The sequence below is a fragment of the Portunus trituberculatus genome, chromosome 18, assembly GCF_017591435.1.
Source record: "Portunus trituberculatus isolate SZX2019 chromosome 18, ASM1759143v1, whole genome shotgun sequence".
In the NCBI taxonomy this organism is placed as follows: Eukaryota; Metazoa; Arthropoda; class Malacostraca; order Decapoda; family Portunidae; genus Portunus; species Portunus trituberculatus.
The window spans coordinates 19,313,486-19,328,485 of NC_059272.1; the positions used below are offsets into that span (position 1 = coordinate 19,313,486).

The window sequence follows — 15,000 nt, forward strand, 5'->3', positions numbered from 1 at the left end:
AGGAGTGGAGGTGGTGGGAGGGGATTAGCAGATTTTGTATGTGTGTGTGTGTGTGTGTGTTTATAATTACTTCTTTTATGTGATATGTTTTTCTAGACAGATAAGCAAACACGTAGAACTGTTTATACTGTACATCTTCATCTATATATGCACACACACACACACACACACACACACACACACACACACACACACACACACACACAATTATATGCATAGTTTAGTGTGACTGATAGATAAGATGAACAGATGGATAGATAATTTAGCGTCAAAAGAAAATAAATTACAACATAACTTCCTCCCCCAAAGAAACCAATAGGCATATAACATTTGTCAAAACGAAGTAAATTTAAGAGGGAGGTTTGTAGACATATTTTTTTTTTCCTGTCTTTTGGCTAACTCTTCCGGATCTGTAAAGGGACTGGCAACTAAGTGGGCCTTCATTTCTTTTTTTATCTTGTTCTTGGCTAGTTTTCCCCTCGTACATAAAACAAAACATGTATTAGATGGTACACACACTTAAGACATGCACAAACCCACCTACCCACACTCAACACATATATAAAAAAAAAAACACCTATCTTGTATATACACCCCCACTTACCCACTTACCCAACACGTAAACATATCCACCTACTCACCATCCGTCCAAACACAAACCCACCTACCCTGTACATCTCCCACACTCCACCGCCTCCACCAACACCCACAACAAGGCCATCGCTCCCTCCCTTCTTTAATATCCGCCTGTGTCCCTTCTTGATGGATTTTCCACAAAACTCTGCGCTTCCTGTCAGCTGCCACGAAGAGGAGGTCTAAGGTGGCCACACAAAAGACCCCATCACCTTATTCTTCCCTGCCATGTCCCTCTCTCTTTCTCTTTCTCCTCCCTCCTCTCTCTCTCTCTCTCTCTCTCTCTCTCTCTCTCTCTCTCTCTCTCTCTCTCTCTCTCTCTCTCTCTCTCTCTCTCTCTCGTCTCTACCAGCTGTTTTTTTTTATTTACGTTTATTCTTTATGTTGTGTTTTTTCTTTCTTGTGTTCTTCCTTTTTTCCTAATTCTATCTCTGCCATTTCCTCATTTCTTTCCTTGTTCCTTCTTTCCTGTGTGTGTGTGTGTGTTTTTTTTTTTTCTCTTTAGTCTTTTCTCTCTTTGTTCTCTATTATCGATCTATCTTTCTCTTTTATCATACTTCCTCTTTGATCTTTTTTTTCCATCCTTTTTTTTACCAACTTTACTTCCTCAATCTTCTTTTTCTCTTCCATTTCTTATCTCTTGCTCTTTTCCCTCTCCCTTTTTCTTGATATTCTCACATATCTCTCTGCCCATCATCTTCCTTTCCTTCGTCACTTGTTCATTCCGTTTTTTTCTTATTTTACATATTTCTATTTTGGAATCTGTAATCAGTTTAACTCCTTTAGTACCATAACGTGTTTTCATAATCATTCTGCTTACTATTTGATGATTATATACAGCTTCAGAAACGCAGGTGAGGATTAAGATAATGAAGAATCTGGCCATTAGTCTTTTGAGCTGCATAGACCCTTCCAGTTGTCAATAAAAACGTCTAATCGAACACAAAACTCGTGATAAAAAATGCGTCTCAGTACTCAAGGGCTGTAGATCAAGTAAAGGTGTCTCAAAGTGCATGCATGTTTTGAAAGATTATTTGATACAGCTTCAGAAACGTAGGTGAGGATTAATATAGTGAAGACTCTAGCCATTAATCTATCGAGCTCCACAGACTCTTCCTAATGTCAATAAAAACATTCAATCGTACACTAAACTCATGGTAATAAAAAATACGTCCCAGTACTGAAGGGGTTAGACTATAAAGGGCTGTAGATCAAGTAATGGCGTTTGAGAATGGCTGAGAGTTTTGAAAGATGCACGAATTAGATAGAAGTGAGAGGTGATAACAAGGTAACAATCAATAAGTTCATGGGAGCCCCGTGTGTTGTGTCTCTGTTTTTGTATAGCGATGGCAACACACTTCCATCGCAACTCCTGGTCATTTTTACGCGCCATCTGATCCTCCCCACGGTCGCAATTCGTCTATATCGATCAAATTTGTGAAGTTTTACGCCGCGGGAATCAACAGCCAGCCTCAACGTTAATATTTTTGGATGGGTCAGCGTGATTCTATTTTTTTCCTCTTTTTTTTTTTCCTCTTTTATTTGATGGGTAGGTGATCAGTGTGTTTGTGTGTGTGTGTGTGTGTGTGTGTGTGTGTGTGTGTGTGTGTGTGTGTTTGTTTTTCAGGATTTATATATAAATTTTGTGTTTAAAATTCATAGGTTTTTATTCCATTTGTACCATTTTTTCTTTCCTTTTGCGTATTTTTTTTTTTTATTAATGTTCACTGTTATTTTGAAAGCCACATTTTTCCTATACGTTCCTATAATTTAAACTACTACTACTGCTACTACTACTACTACTACTACTACTACTACTACTACTACTACTACTACTACTACTACTACTACTACTATACTCTCTCTCTCTCTCTCTCTCTCTCTCTCTCTCTCTCTCTCTCTCTCTCTCTCTCTCTCTCTCTCTCTCTCTCTCTCTCTCTCTCTCTCTCTCTCTCTCTCTCTCTCTCTCTCTCTCTCTCTCTCTCTCTCTCTCTCTCTCTCTCTCTGTGTGTGTGTGTGTGTGTGTGTGTGTGTGTGTGTGTGTGTATGAAGGTGACGTTCCCGTGTTTCTCAAATCATAATCATCTATTGTCTTGACATTTTCATCGATCCGGATTGACTTGTAATATCTATACGATAATTAGTTCCTGTTTTATATCCCCCGGCCCGCCTCTTGAGGGATGGAAGGGATGGGGAGAAGGGTGGAAAGGAGAGGGACGGGGGCATGTCTATTCTCTCTTGGTATTTTTCTCTTCCTTCGTTTGTGCCTATACGTTTTTGCTAAGCTGTGAGTGACATTCGAGTGGTGTGTGGTAGATTTAGCCCTTCAAAGGACGTAAGTTCGTGTGTGTTATGAAGTTTAGTACCGTGTTGTGTTATTTTTTTTCTTATTCATCTCATGTTTCATTATCGTCACTTCATCATCATCTTTCATATTACTCTTTTCTTTGTCTACACTTTCTTGTCCCATATATGTGGTATTTTGTCATGTTCCTCCTCTTCCTCCTTTTCCTCCTATTTGCTCCTCCTCCTCCTCCTCCTCCTCCTTCTCCTTCTCCTTCTCCTCCTCCTCCTCCTCCTCCTCCTCCTATCCTCCTCCTCCTCCTCCTCCACCCATGATTCTTCTCCTCCTCCTCCTCCTCCTCCTCCTCCTCCTCCTTCTCCTCCTCCTCCTATCCTTCCTACCTCTTTCCTTTCCCTCCACCCATGATTCAGTTCTCATGTGTCCCACCTCCCTCACCTTTAATTTTCCTCCTCTCTCCCTTTCCACTCTCTCTCTCTCTCTCTCTCTCTCTCTCTCTCTCTCTCTCTCTCTCTCTCTCTCTCTCTCTCTCTCTCTCTCTCTCTCTCTCTCTCTCTCTCTCTCTCTCTCTCTCTCTCTCTCTCTCTCTCTCTGCAAACTCCCTTTCTTGACTCGTGATTCATGCCTTAATTATTAAGACAGAGAGAGAGAGAGAGAGAGAGAACAATAAAAATTTACATACACTCAGTACAAAGAAATACAAAATACACTTTTAAGTATATGAAAAAACAAATAATCCTGTCCCCCCTCCCCCCCCTCCACACACACACACGACACACGACACACGACACGCATACTCAATGTTGTCTTTCCTCTCCTCCTTAGCATCGACCTGAGGGAGCCGGCGGACAAGGAGTACATCGATGAGGAGGTGAAGGGGCGGGTGAGGGCGGAGGTATCTGAAGGCGGTCACCTCACCCTGGATCCTCTGCAAGGCTCAGACGCGGGCAGGTACAAATGTCGCGTGGACTTCAGAGACGGCCCAACTCTCTCCGCCTTCGTGAATCTTACAGTCTACGGTGAGCAGGGAACTGAGAAGGGAAGGAAGGGGGTGGGAGGGAAAGAGGGATGTGAAAATTGATTGGGTGTTATAAGAAAGAGGAAGATAGGGTAAGGGAAGGAAGGGAAAGGGTATGAGTGAGAAAAAGAGGTTTCGTTGGTAGAGAATCACATGAGAGAGAGAGAGAGAGAGAGAGAGAGAGAGAAGAGGTGGGAAAGGAGGGTGTGAAAATTGATTGGTGTTATAGGAAAGAGGAAGGTAGGATAAGGCAAAGAAGGGGAGAAATTGGAGAGGAATGGAAACGTATAAGAGTGAAAAAGAGAGGATTTGTTGGCAGAGAGTCACATGAGAGGGAAGAAAAAGGAAAAGAGGGATGTGATAAATTTATTGGGTATTATAGGAAAGAGGAAGGTAGGGTACAGAAATGATGGGGATGAATTGGAGAGGAATGGGAAGGAATAAGAGTGAAAGAGAAGAGGTTTTGTTGGCAGAGAATTGCTAAAGATAAAGAAGAGGAAGGAAAAGGAAATGACGCTCATAGAAAAAAGGATGAGAGAAAGAGTAAAGAGAAAGTAAAAGAGCACTTAAAGGGAGAGGAGAGGTAGTAACACGAAGAGGAAAAGTGACAGAAATTTGGAAGAGGTATTAGAGGGAGAGAAAAGGAGGAACGAGTTTGTCAGGTGGATTTCTTCAAGGTCAGATAACTTGCCTGTTTTTTTTCTCCATAGTGAGGGATGAAGAGGAGGGAAGGAAGGGAGGGAAGGTGTGAGGGCGGGAGGGAGGGGGAAACCAGGAGAGAGAGAGGGAAGAGAGGAAGAGGAAGTAGTGGTAGAGGGGAGCTTCAAGGTCAGACCCACGCCCTTCTTCCTTCGCCTTCGTCAGCTTTACAGTCCTCAGTGCGAAGAGAGAAGGGAAAGGAAGGAAGGAAGGAAGGAAGGAATGGACGGAATGGGAATGGGGCAGAGTGGGAAAAAAGTTATGTAATGTCGTTTGTTCTGTCTCATTAACTGATGGAAGTTTGAGTTTGAATTGGATCGTTGTGTGTGTGTGTGTGTGTGTGTGTGTGTGTGTGTGTGTGTGTGTGTGTGTGTGTGTGTGTGTGTGTGTGTGTGTGTGTGTGTGTGTGCGCGCGCGCGTGTGCACCCTTGCTCGCTCGCTTTGTTAGCTGCTCCGTATTAAGCAACACAGTCTGTGAATCCCTCCCACCCCCTCCACCCCACCCCGCCTTTGCAGTCCCCGCCACAAGCAGGACCAGTTTCCTCTAAGCTGTCTGGCCCCGAGAGGCAATCAGGGCCCAAGTGGTATTAGCCTCCGCCCCCCGTGCCCTCGCCCCTCAGGCCAGCCCTGCGGCTCAGTTCCTCGCTCCACATAACCGTTCATCGGGGGCCGCAGGGGAGGCGTTCTTAGGGGTGTCGTGCCGCCCTAATGCCGCGGCGCCTTGTTGGGGAGTGTGGCGAGGGCGTGTGTTGGTGAGTGCGAGCTGCCTGTGGTGCTTCCCTCGGTGATGGGCGGCTCGGCTGAGGCACTTCGCCATTTCAGACTTAATGAAACTTGGTAAATCTCTGCACTCAGCTGGTTTCAATGCTTTATCGCCGCGCGGCGGCTGGCGGCTGGCTGCGGGGGTGGTGCAGCCCCTGGCAAAGGCTAGCCACGGGTGAGGCCCTGAGAGAGGCACCGGCGTCCACACGGATGGCGCGGTTTTAATTAATAACAATTTTGATAACGGCATCATTGTGCACAAAATATCAAAGGTTCGAACGTTGATTTCAGACAAACGTTTCAATATTACTTTTTGATTGGTAGTTGTAGGTGTGTGTGTGTGTGTGTGTGTGTGTGTGTGTGTGTGTTCTGAGAGAGAGAGAGAGAGAGAGAGAGAGAGAGAGAGAGAGAGAGAGAGAGGGGAGAATACCCACAAGTCGGGAGCGGCGTTCCCGGGGGCGTGTCGGTCAATTATGCAACAGCGTCATATCACACTGAGAAAGAATGTGTTTAATTTTTTTAGCGACTCATTTCGTAAATTTTGCAATGTAGTGTTAGATTTCCCTTGACATGAAACGTTATATATGGACACGCGACGCTTTGGCGAAATTTGTTCTTTTCATTCCCTGGTATTTGTTGAGCAAGCTTCAATATTTGAGTGTTACAGTGATACATGCAGTGCCGGCGTGAAGTAAGTAAAGGGGACGGTGGTGGCGGCGGTGATGGTGCGCGCTTGTTATTCCCCACACTGGTCTTGTCTGGGTGCTGCGTGCGTGAAGGGGAGACACATACTGAGGGATAAATACGGATGTAAGAATTACTTCGGTATGTTTTGACTAGAAGGACTAGGTGTGTTGGTGGGCTGGAGTGGGGATAGGAGGAGCGATTTTTGAGTGCTGTGGTTCTCGTAACTACAATGTGGTGTGATGCATTGTGGGTGTGGGGAGGCGACCCCTGCAGAGTGATGCGGTGCTGAGACAGTGAAATAGTGAATAAAGTGATATGTTCCATGGCCGCCAAATCAACTGTTAATAGTGATATTTAGTGACGGTGACATGATGGTGTTTGGCAGTGAAATAGTGGTTAAATATGTGGTGGAGCTGTATGACATTAGGTGATAGTGACGTGCAGCCATGTGACACTTAAATTATTAATGGAAGATGGTGAGTGAGAATGACGTGGTGTGTGGAAGTAGAAATATCACAGTAACACATTTAGGTTGCAGTTTCAAGACATTAGTCCCTATCTTTTGGCTAATTCCTTTAATCTTTTTTTGGGAACCTTCAGTTTCAGTGGGCCTTTTTTTTTATGTTTTGTTGGCCTTGGCAGGTCTCCATCTTGCGTAAAAAAAATAATAATAAGTGGCGGTGACTCATGCTGTATGGTTGTGAGTGGTGAGAATGGTGACGGTGATGGAAGTGAAGAGTGTGATGGCAGGAGTGTCTCACTAACCCTGGTGGTGGTGCGTTGACAGTGATGCCGTCCCGTCTGGTGGTGCTGAACGAGGAGAGCCACATGGTGTCCTCTGGTCTGCTGGGGCCTCTCACGGAAGATTCCAGACTGACCCTCTACTGCGTCGCCACAGGAGGTGAGTCTTGCCCTTCCCTTCAGTTATGTACCCCTCAATCCCATTTACCTCCTTTGCTCTTCTTTGTTTTATTCTTCAGTGTACCTTTCTCTTACATAAATCTTACAATTCCCTTCACTTATGTATCCCTCTATGCCACCTTTTTTTATTCTATTTTTTATTCTTCAGTGTGTCTTTTTCCCTATTACATGTGTTTTCCCATTTTCCCTCCACTCCATTTGCCTTTCTTACATCCCGTGTTCTATCTTTTCTTTCCTATTCTATCTACCTTTTCATTTCTTCCTACAGCACACACCTTTCCTAACCGTCCTACCCCTACTCTATATTATTTCATCCTTTTCATTAAGCTTACTTTATCCTACGTTGTCCCTGCCTTGCCCATTGCCCACCCTATTGTGCTCTTTCTTTATTTCCCTATTTTTCCATGTATTAGCGAAATCAGTCAAGGAAAAGAGGACAAAAATGAATCTTGTAATACTGTTTCTCTATAAATGAGGAACCAAGAAACAAGCTCATTTATTCTATTATTTCTGTTGCTTTGCCATCTCTTATCTAATCTCATCCCTCTTCCCTTCATGTACCTCACCCTGCCTCCGTCCACACCTAAGCCCTCCCTTCCCTACACCTTTCTCCCTCTCCCCTGTCGTAACCCTGTTTATTACGAAGCCACCCCACCCCTCCGTGCCTCGCCTTTATCTACCTGCTTACTTGCTGTATCCTGCCATAATTTCCCTCCTACATATTATCCTTCCTGCTTCCCTCACTCCCTTCCTCTGCCTCTCTTTCCTTCTCCTACCTTCTCTCTCTCTCTCTCTCTCTCTCTCTCTCTCTCTCTCTCTCTCTCTCTCTCTCTCTCTCTCTCTCTCTCTCTCTCTCTCTCTCTCTCTACGGTTCCTTTATGTTCTCTTCCCTGCGCCTGATTAGACTTCCTGCCCCCCCCCCTCCTGTATCTCGCTCCATCTCTCCATAACTCTCCTATCTGAGTGTCCGTTGCCTCCCCAAATCTCCGCCTTTATGTTACTCTATTTCTGAAAGTTTGCTGAAGTTGCGGTAGGAAAATAATGCTGTCTAGAGTATTTTTTTTTTAATGTTATTTTCTTTTCTATGGGTTTTTGTAAAGGGTGAGGAAGGGAAGAAAAAAGACTAGATTATGTGAGTTTAAAGGTACAGTTGTCAAAAATTAAGGTATCTAGAATTACGAGGAGAGATGTGTTGTTTAATTAACTCTTTCACTAGTTACTGGCGCGTCTTTCCTTGTTCATTCTCCTCACTAAGGCCTTTATTTCGTGTCCTGCAGCCACTTCCAAGCATTATACTGGCTAGATATCCATTCTCTTTTATGTCTTTATTGCAGATACTTATATAAATTTTGCTTACATTGCCTTAAGGGATATGCATTGTTGTTTGTTGTTCTTGAAATGTCTGGTGATTTGTTTTCTATTTACATTGGCGGTGCGGCGCAGGTGTGTTTTAGAATTTAGCTCTTGATATTGTTAGGCAGCGCGGTACGTAATTTTCTATTGTAATGTTTAATTTTCCTTCTGTTACTTTTATATTTTATTGTTTTGTTATCTTATTTATCTATTTATTTTCTTATTCGGTGTTATTTTTTTGTCATCTTTCCTCCACCGAGTGTTGTTGTGTTAGGCGGCGCGTTATAACCTCACGCTCGCCGTTGGCCTGCAATAAACACCAGCCTTCATTAACTTTTCCAGGCCAATCTCCCGTATTAACTTTTTTTTTTCCCCTCACAGTATTTTTTCTCTCTCGCTCTCTACAAGTAACAACCTCCCGAAATTTCTCCCTTTTAAAATCATATCCGTGCGGTACATTTTTTCCCCCATTTATTCTCTAAGTACCTTGTGTGCCACGAATTACCTGGGCTTCTTCTATTCCAACATAATGCAGCCTTTTTACCTTTACCACCTTCATTAGAATCACGCGTCCCTTTTTTCATTCTTTTTTTTGCCTACCTCTTCCCTTCATTTATTTTTACCCCCTGCACACCAACCCCAAGCCAACCTTCCGTACCTACTATACACTTCTACCTTCAAACCTTCCCAACCACCCACACCCATCACGAGGAATAAGCGTCAACCTAATCGTACATGCGTGTGTGTGTGTGTGTGTGTGTGTGTGTGTGTGTGTGTGTGTGTGTGTGTGTGTGTGTGTGTGTGTGTGTGTGTCGCGCGCGTGTGGACCAACCCATGTACTGGAGGTGCGTGTAGGCAGTATATTTTTCCCTTTATTTTAGTGCAGGACAAAGGGAGTGACGCAAAGTGAGGGAGAGAGGAGAGGGAGAGCCGTGTTTGCCTCGGAAATAAAGGGTTTGCGTGAGGCTTCCAGTTACTCACGGCACTCTGGTATTTAAACGCGTGTAAACTGCCTCTGGTTAACAAGGTCAGGTTGTGATGTATCGCCGCGAGTGTGTGTATCGACTAGGAGGGGAAGGGAATGTAGGGGAAGCCAACAGTGTGTGTTTGTGTGTGTGGTGGGGGAAAGGGAAGGGGAGGGGATGAAGTGTTGTGGGTTTCCTGGTGTAGGGAAATGAAAGGGGAGCGGGAAGGGGAGTTGTTTTGGGTGTATTAGTGTGGAAAAGTGTGAGGGGGGAGGGTAGATTTTGGGTGTGTGTTAGTGTAGGAAAGAGGAAGAGGAAGGGGAGGTGTTGAGGATGTGCTAGTGTGAAGATAGTTGAAGAAGAGGAGGGACTTTGTGTAGTGTATTATGAAGGGGATAAGACAGGAAGGGATAAGTGTGGAAGACAGTGTTACGTACGCGGATGTTGACGTGGAGAGAAGAAAAAGATAAAGAAGAGGGAAAATAGGAAGACAAGTAGTAGCATTGTGCAGGTGTACCGTAGTAGAGGTGAGTGCGTGGGTGGCGTGGTTGTAAGGGGGAGAGGGGGTACGGTGATGGTGTCTTCCCCCCGGGGCGCTGGTGTGATCTACGACATGAAGACAAATGCCGTTGTTCGCTCCACCTTGACGCTTAGGCCATAAATCAACCTTTACGTCGGGAACAAACGACCCTACTGACACGCTGGAAAACGTTCGGGAAAAAGATGAACTTACCACCACCTGTTCTTTTTACTACCACTATACCATCACCACCACCACCACTACTACCACCGCTTCCTCTAGTAGTGTGCCAGTGCCTCCCCCGCTCTTCAACCTTCAGTAGCGCCTTGCCGCATGACCTCTAGTTAATTGTTAGTGACTTTCCTGTCTTGTTTCCTTTTAATTGCCCTTGTTTGGGGTATGGGAAGTGAGGCGACGTTCGTGTGGCGCGTGTGTGTGGAGGTGTATGGAGGCCAGGGCGGAGGGAAGTATGGAGGTGCGCAGAGAGGCGGGAGGGAAAGGGACAGTGATGGAATGGACCCTTGGGAGACTTTAGGGAAGAAAGGCAGGAGGAATGGATGGAAAGACTGGAGGGAACGAGGGACCGAGGCAGGAAGGGTCACATATACACACACACACACACACACACACACACACACACACACACACACACGTGCCATGCTGACCTGAATAGCAAAATATACACCAAAAAGTACTTCATTTCTGCGTTTGATACTTCACGAGAAACTCCACAAAAATGACTGAATGCTACTTAAGTCTTTTTTTCTTCTTCGTCTTATTTTTTTTATATTTTTTGCCGACATATTTTCTCATTAACTTGTGGATTTTGTTCCCACACTTTACTTTGGTTTGTGTTGGTTTTCCCCTTCAATGTATTACTTTTGTACTCGACAGTCACGCTTCTACTGCAGTTAATGAACAATTTCCGTTTTTTCCTTCCATGATTATTTTTCTTCTTTTCCCTTTTATTCCCTTTGTCATATCCTTCATTACCTCCATTCTATTCCCCGTTCTCTTTGTCATTTTCTTCCTCATCCTCTCCCAGTAATTCCTCTCGGCTATTTTCCTTCTTTTCTTGTTAATACACTTCATCATTCCTTCTTTGTCTACGTCCTGCTCCTCATTTTCCTCATTTTCTTCATTATCTTCCCTCTAAGCCGCATCACCGCCAGCTGTTAAACATATCCCTTTCTTTTATCCTCTCCAGACACTGACTCGCTTTTACTTGAGTGCGTAAACATTGCAGTATCTTCCTCATTCTCATTTCCTTCGCCACCATCTCACTTTTACACAAGCCACACCATTTGGCACCTATAAAAGCCCCGCTCCTTCCCCATTCCTAGTGGTTCGCGATAGGTTGAGTGATTTAACAGACCACCAGCGGCCAGGGGGTCCAAAAGGGCGGTGCATCCACATTAAAGTAATCCATTGATACTCCGCTAAGTACGAGGGCGCGAGTTGTTGGATGGAGCGAGAAGGGAAGGAAGGCAAGGATTAGTAGCGTCAAGGGGCGTGTGTGACAAGAATGAAGGAGTCGGAGGTGTTACAGTCTCCTTTAAGAAAGACCGCCCTGGTATCACCCGAGGCAACAGTTAACAGTTAATTGAGACATCAGGAAAGATTAGTACCTGCAGGAGGGGTGACGAAGGTGCTGAAGGTGTTGCTATTATCTTTCCTTCCTTCCGTCATACTGGTTTCTTTTTTTCGTGACTTCCGCGTATTTAGTGTCATTCATAAGTGTGGTCACGTCTTGCTTGAACAAAGAAGGAAAAAGAAAGTGAATGAAAAGATAAGGTAGTTTCTGGTGTGTTTTGTTTTGTTCTAGTAAGGTGAAGAACGAAAGAACGCCCGGTATTTTGTAGTAGTAGTAGCAGTAGTTGTAGTAGTTGTAGTAGTAGTAGTAGTAGTAGTAGTAGTAGTAGTAGTAGTAGTAGTGGTAGTTGCACTAGTAGTAGTAATCGTAGTAGTAGTAGTAGTAGTAGTAGTAGTAGCAGCAGTAGTAGCAGTAAGTTACCTACCAGACTCTCTCTCTCTCTCTCTCTCTCTCTCTCTCTCTCTCTCTCTCTCTCTCTCTCTCTCTCTCTCTCTCTCTCTCTCTCTCTCTCTCTCTCTCTCTCTCTCTCTCTCTCTCTCTCTCTCTCTCTCCCTCTCCTCCCTCCTCCTCCTCCCTCCCTCCCACCCCCCGGGAGGGCTGGAATTAACATAGTTGGGCGGCGTAATGGAGACCAATCACCAGCGGGAGGCGGAAGGGAAAGGCTACACTCGTTAATGTCACGTCCGCAGCGCCGCCTCGCCCTGGCAGGTGGGATGGCAACAACACAGATCCGTGCAACAATTTTCTGGTCTAGATGGAGACAAATTAAGACGAATTAAAATAAAAGTGAGAAAATAAGAAAGAGAAAGATAAGAGAATAGAGACTCATTACACGCACCAGTAATGTTTTTTTTTTTTTTTTTTTTTTTTTTTTTTGTAAGTAACAAGTGGTGGTGGCTGCGGTGTTGTCATTATCTCTTTATTGCCACTATCAACGTCATCATCATCATTATAGTCATCATTATTACTGACCCCATCACATGATAAAGCTTGTAATTCTTAACACTCACACACATCCCTCTCTCTCTCTCTCTCTCTCTCTCTCTCTCTCTCTCTCTCTCTCTCTCTCTCTCTCTCTCTCTCTCTCTCTCTCTCTCTCTCTCTCTGATTGAAATAGGAGCTGCAGTTATTTTTCAGTCATTTTCCTTATAAATTTCTTGCTTATCTTTTCCTTGTGATCACTCAAATCTACTCTCTAACAAAATATTATCTTTATATCCACCTCTAAATGAAAGAAGTGTTTTTTTAAGTAGCCAATTAGCCATCAACGTATAACCGCTTCATTGCTGTGCCTTAAATAAATAAACTCGTCTTCGTATATAGTTTTCCTTAATTTATACCTGTTGGTCCTTTTTCCTTCTCATCTGTTGCTTCCGTTAATCATAGCACGTTACTTTCTATATTCTTTTTATTTTCTTTCTTGTTTTATGGAGGAGGGCAACAAAATAAAAAAACGCCCACTTGAGTTATGATACGTTGTGTGTATTGTTTCACCGCCTGTTTTTCGTATCGTTCGTTTTTTTACATGCATTTCCTTCATTGTAACCTGTATTTCCTCACCTTTTGCTAGCCTGTTACCTGTATTTTATCATTTTACCTGTATTACCTCGTCTGTTCTCAGCATTGATCACCTCACCTGATAACCTATATTTTCTGGCGTGTTACCTGCATTATCTCACTGTCTCCTTGTGCTTCCCACCTGTCACCTGTTATTATCTCAAGAGTTACATATATTTTCTCACCTGTCACCTGCACACCCTGACCTCATACCTTTACTTTCACACCTCTTACCTGCATATCTCACCTGGTACCTGTATAAATGACCTCACGTGTTACCAGTTTAACCCCTACACTACTGTGACCCATTTTTACCTTGATTTTTGGGTATGATTAGACGATATTATTTACATTAGGAAGGATCTATGGAGGTCAGAAGATTAATGGCCAGGGTCTTTGCTATCTTTAATCCCCACATAAGTTTCTGATGCTGTATAGAATCACCAAATACTAGGGAGAATGAATATGAAAAAGCGTCAAGGTACTGAAGAGAATGAATAATTTACCTGTTTCTTCCTCAGGTCGGCCGCCCCCGGAGGTTACCTGGTGGCGAGGCTCTGAGCTGCTGGCTAACCGCAGTCTGGTGCTAGGGGAGGACGGCAGCCTGCTTTCAGCGCGGCATGCGGGCGGGACAGGGCTACAGGTGAGCGTGGGCGTGCACCATGTCCGGACGGAGCTCACCATACCCGCCCTCACCCGTAACCACGCCCGCGCCAACCTCACCTGCCGCGCCTCCAACAACAACCTCACCGAGCCTCTCCACACCACAGTCTCCCTCGACCTGTATTGTGAGTTGCTGCCTACCTTCTGTGTTGTGCTGACCACTTGTGTTGGGCTGACCTGTTCTTGTGTCGTGCTGACCTGCTTTTATGTTGTGCTGACCTCTTATTGTGTTGTGCTGACCTGATCTTGTGTTGTGCTGACTTGCTCTTATGTTGTGCTGAACTGTTCTTGTGTTGTACTGACGTAATGTTGTGTTCTGTTGACCGTCTTGTGGCCTTTGCTGTGTTGTGTTGTTGGGGTGTTGATCTTATTTGTATCAATGTATTCCTTCATTCCTTCCCTCTCTCCTTCTTTCTCTACATCCTTCTTTACTTCCTTCCTTTATTTGTGTTGATGTGTTATTTTGCATCATGAGAATAATTAACGATTTTTCTTCTTTTCTTAAGTTCTGTTAATAATGTTCCTTCTTTCGTTCCTTGCTTTTCTCTGTTTTTTCTTCTTTCCTCCTTTCTTATCTTCTTTCTTCTCTTCCTCCATCTTTCCTTCTTCCTTCCTTCCATCTTTTTCCTTCTTCCTTCGTTCATTCCTTCCTTCTTTCATTTATTCCTTCCTTTTTCCTTTCTCCTTCCTCCCATCACTCCTTCCATCATTCCTTTCTTCTTTCCTTCCTTTCTTCCTTCCTTCCCTCCCTCTCTCTTTCCTTCCTGTCCTTACTCACTTGTGTGTTTATGTTATTTCTGTGTCAGCGTGCGTAGCTCATTACAAACAGTCTCTCGTAAGGGCCAGAACCTCCGCCGTGGTTTGTGTGTTTGTGTTCCTTCGCCTTCTTTGTCTGCCTCTCATTGTCTTGTCATATAATTGCTTGTTTTTTCCAACCTTTGTCTTCTTTTATCTTGTTTGTGTCATTGTGTTGTGCCTTCCTGTATTACGTGTCTTGATCATCTTTTTTTTTTTTCATGTAATTTCTTTTCTACCATTTTTTTATTCTTTTCTTCATCTTTTTTTCTGTCTTTTGTTTATATATTCCTCCTCCTGCTCCTCTCTCTTCCTCTTCCTTCTGTTCCTCTATCTCCTCCTCTATCTCCTCCTCCTCTTTCTCCTCCATCTTCTGTGACCAGTATCGTTCTCTAACTGGATCTTTGATATTGTCTTCACTCAAGTAGCTTCTCCTCAAATTGTTTTCTGATTGTTCCGTGAGTTTTTATTTCATGTTTTTCCGATAGCATTCTTTTGGCCCCGTGTAACGAAAGGGAAATTGAGATGCGA

The 15,000-nt window shown here is 44.0% G+C and overlaps 1 protein-coding gene across 2 annotated transcripts in view; it reads left to right on the plus strand.

Moving 5' to 3' along the window:
- The window catches only part of LOC123505789 (hemicentin-1-like), a 157,563-nt gene that overhangs the window by 106,614 nt on the left and 35,949 nt on the right, over nucleotides 1–15,000 (plus strand). For both annotated transcript variants that reach the window (XM_045257481.1, XM_045257483.1), the window contains exons 4-6: nucleotides 3,761–3,954; nucleotides 6,889–7,002; nucleotides 13,533–13,799. In XM_045257481.1, the coding sequence (XP_045113416.1) occupies nucleotides 3,761–3,954; nucleotides 6,889–7,002; nucleotides 13,533–13,799 (575 nt within the window). The remainder of the gene's footprint in view (nucleotides 1–3,760; nucleotides 3,955–6,888; nucleotides 7,003–13,532; nucleotides 13,800–15,000) is intronic.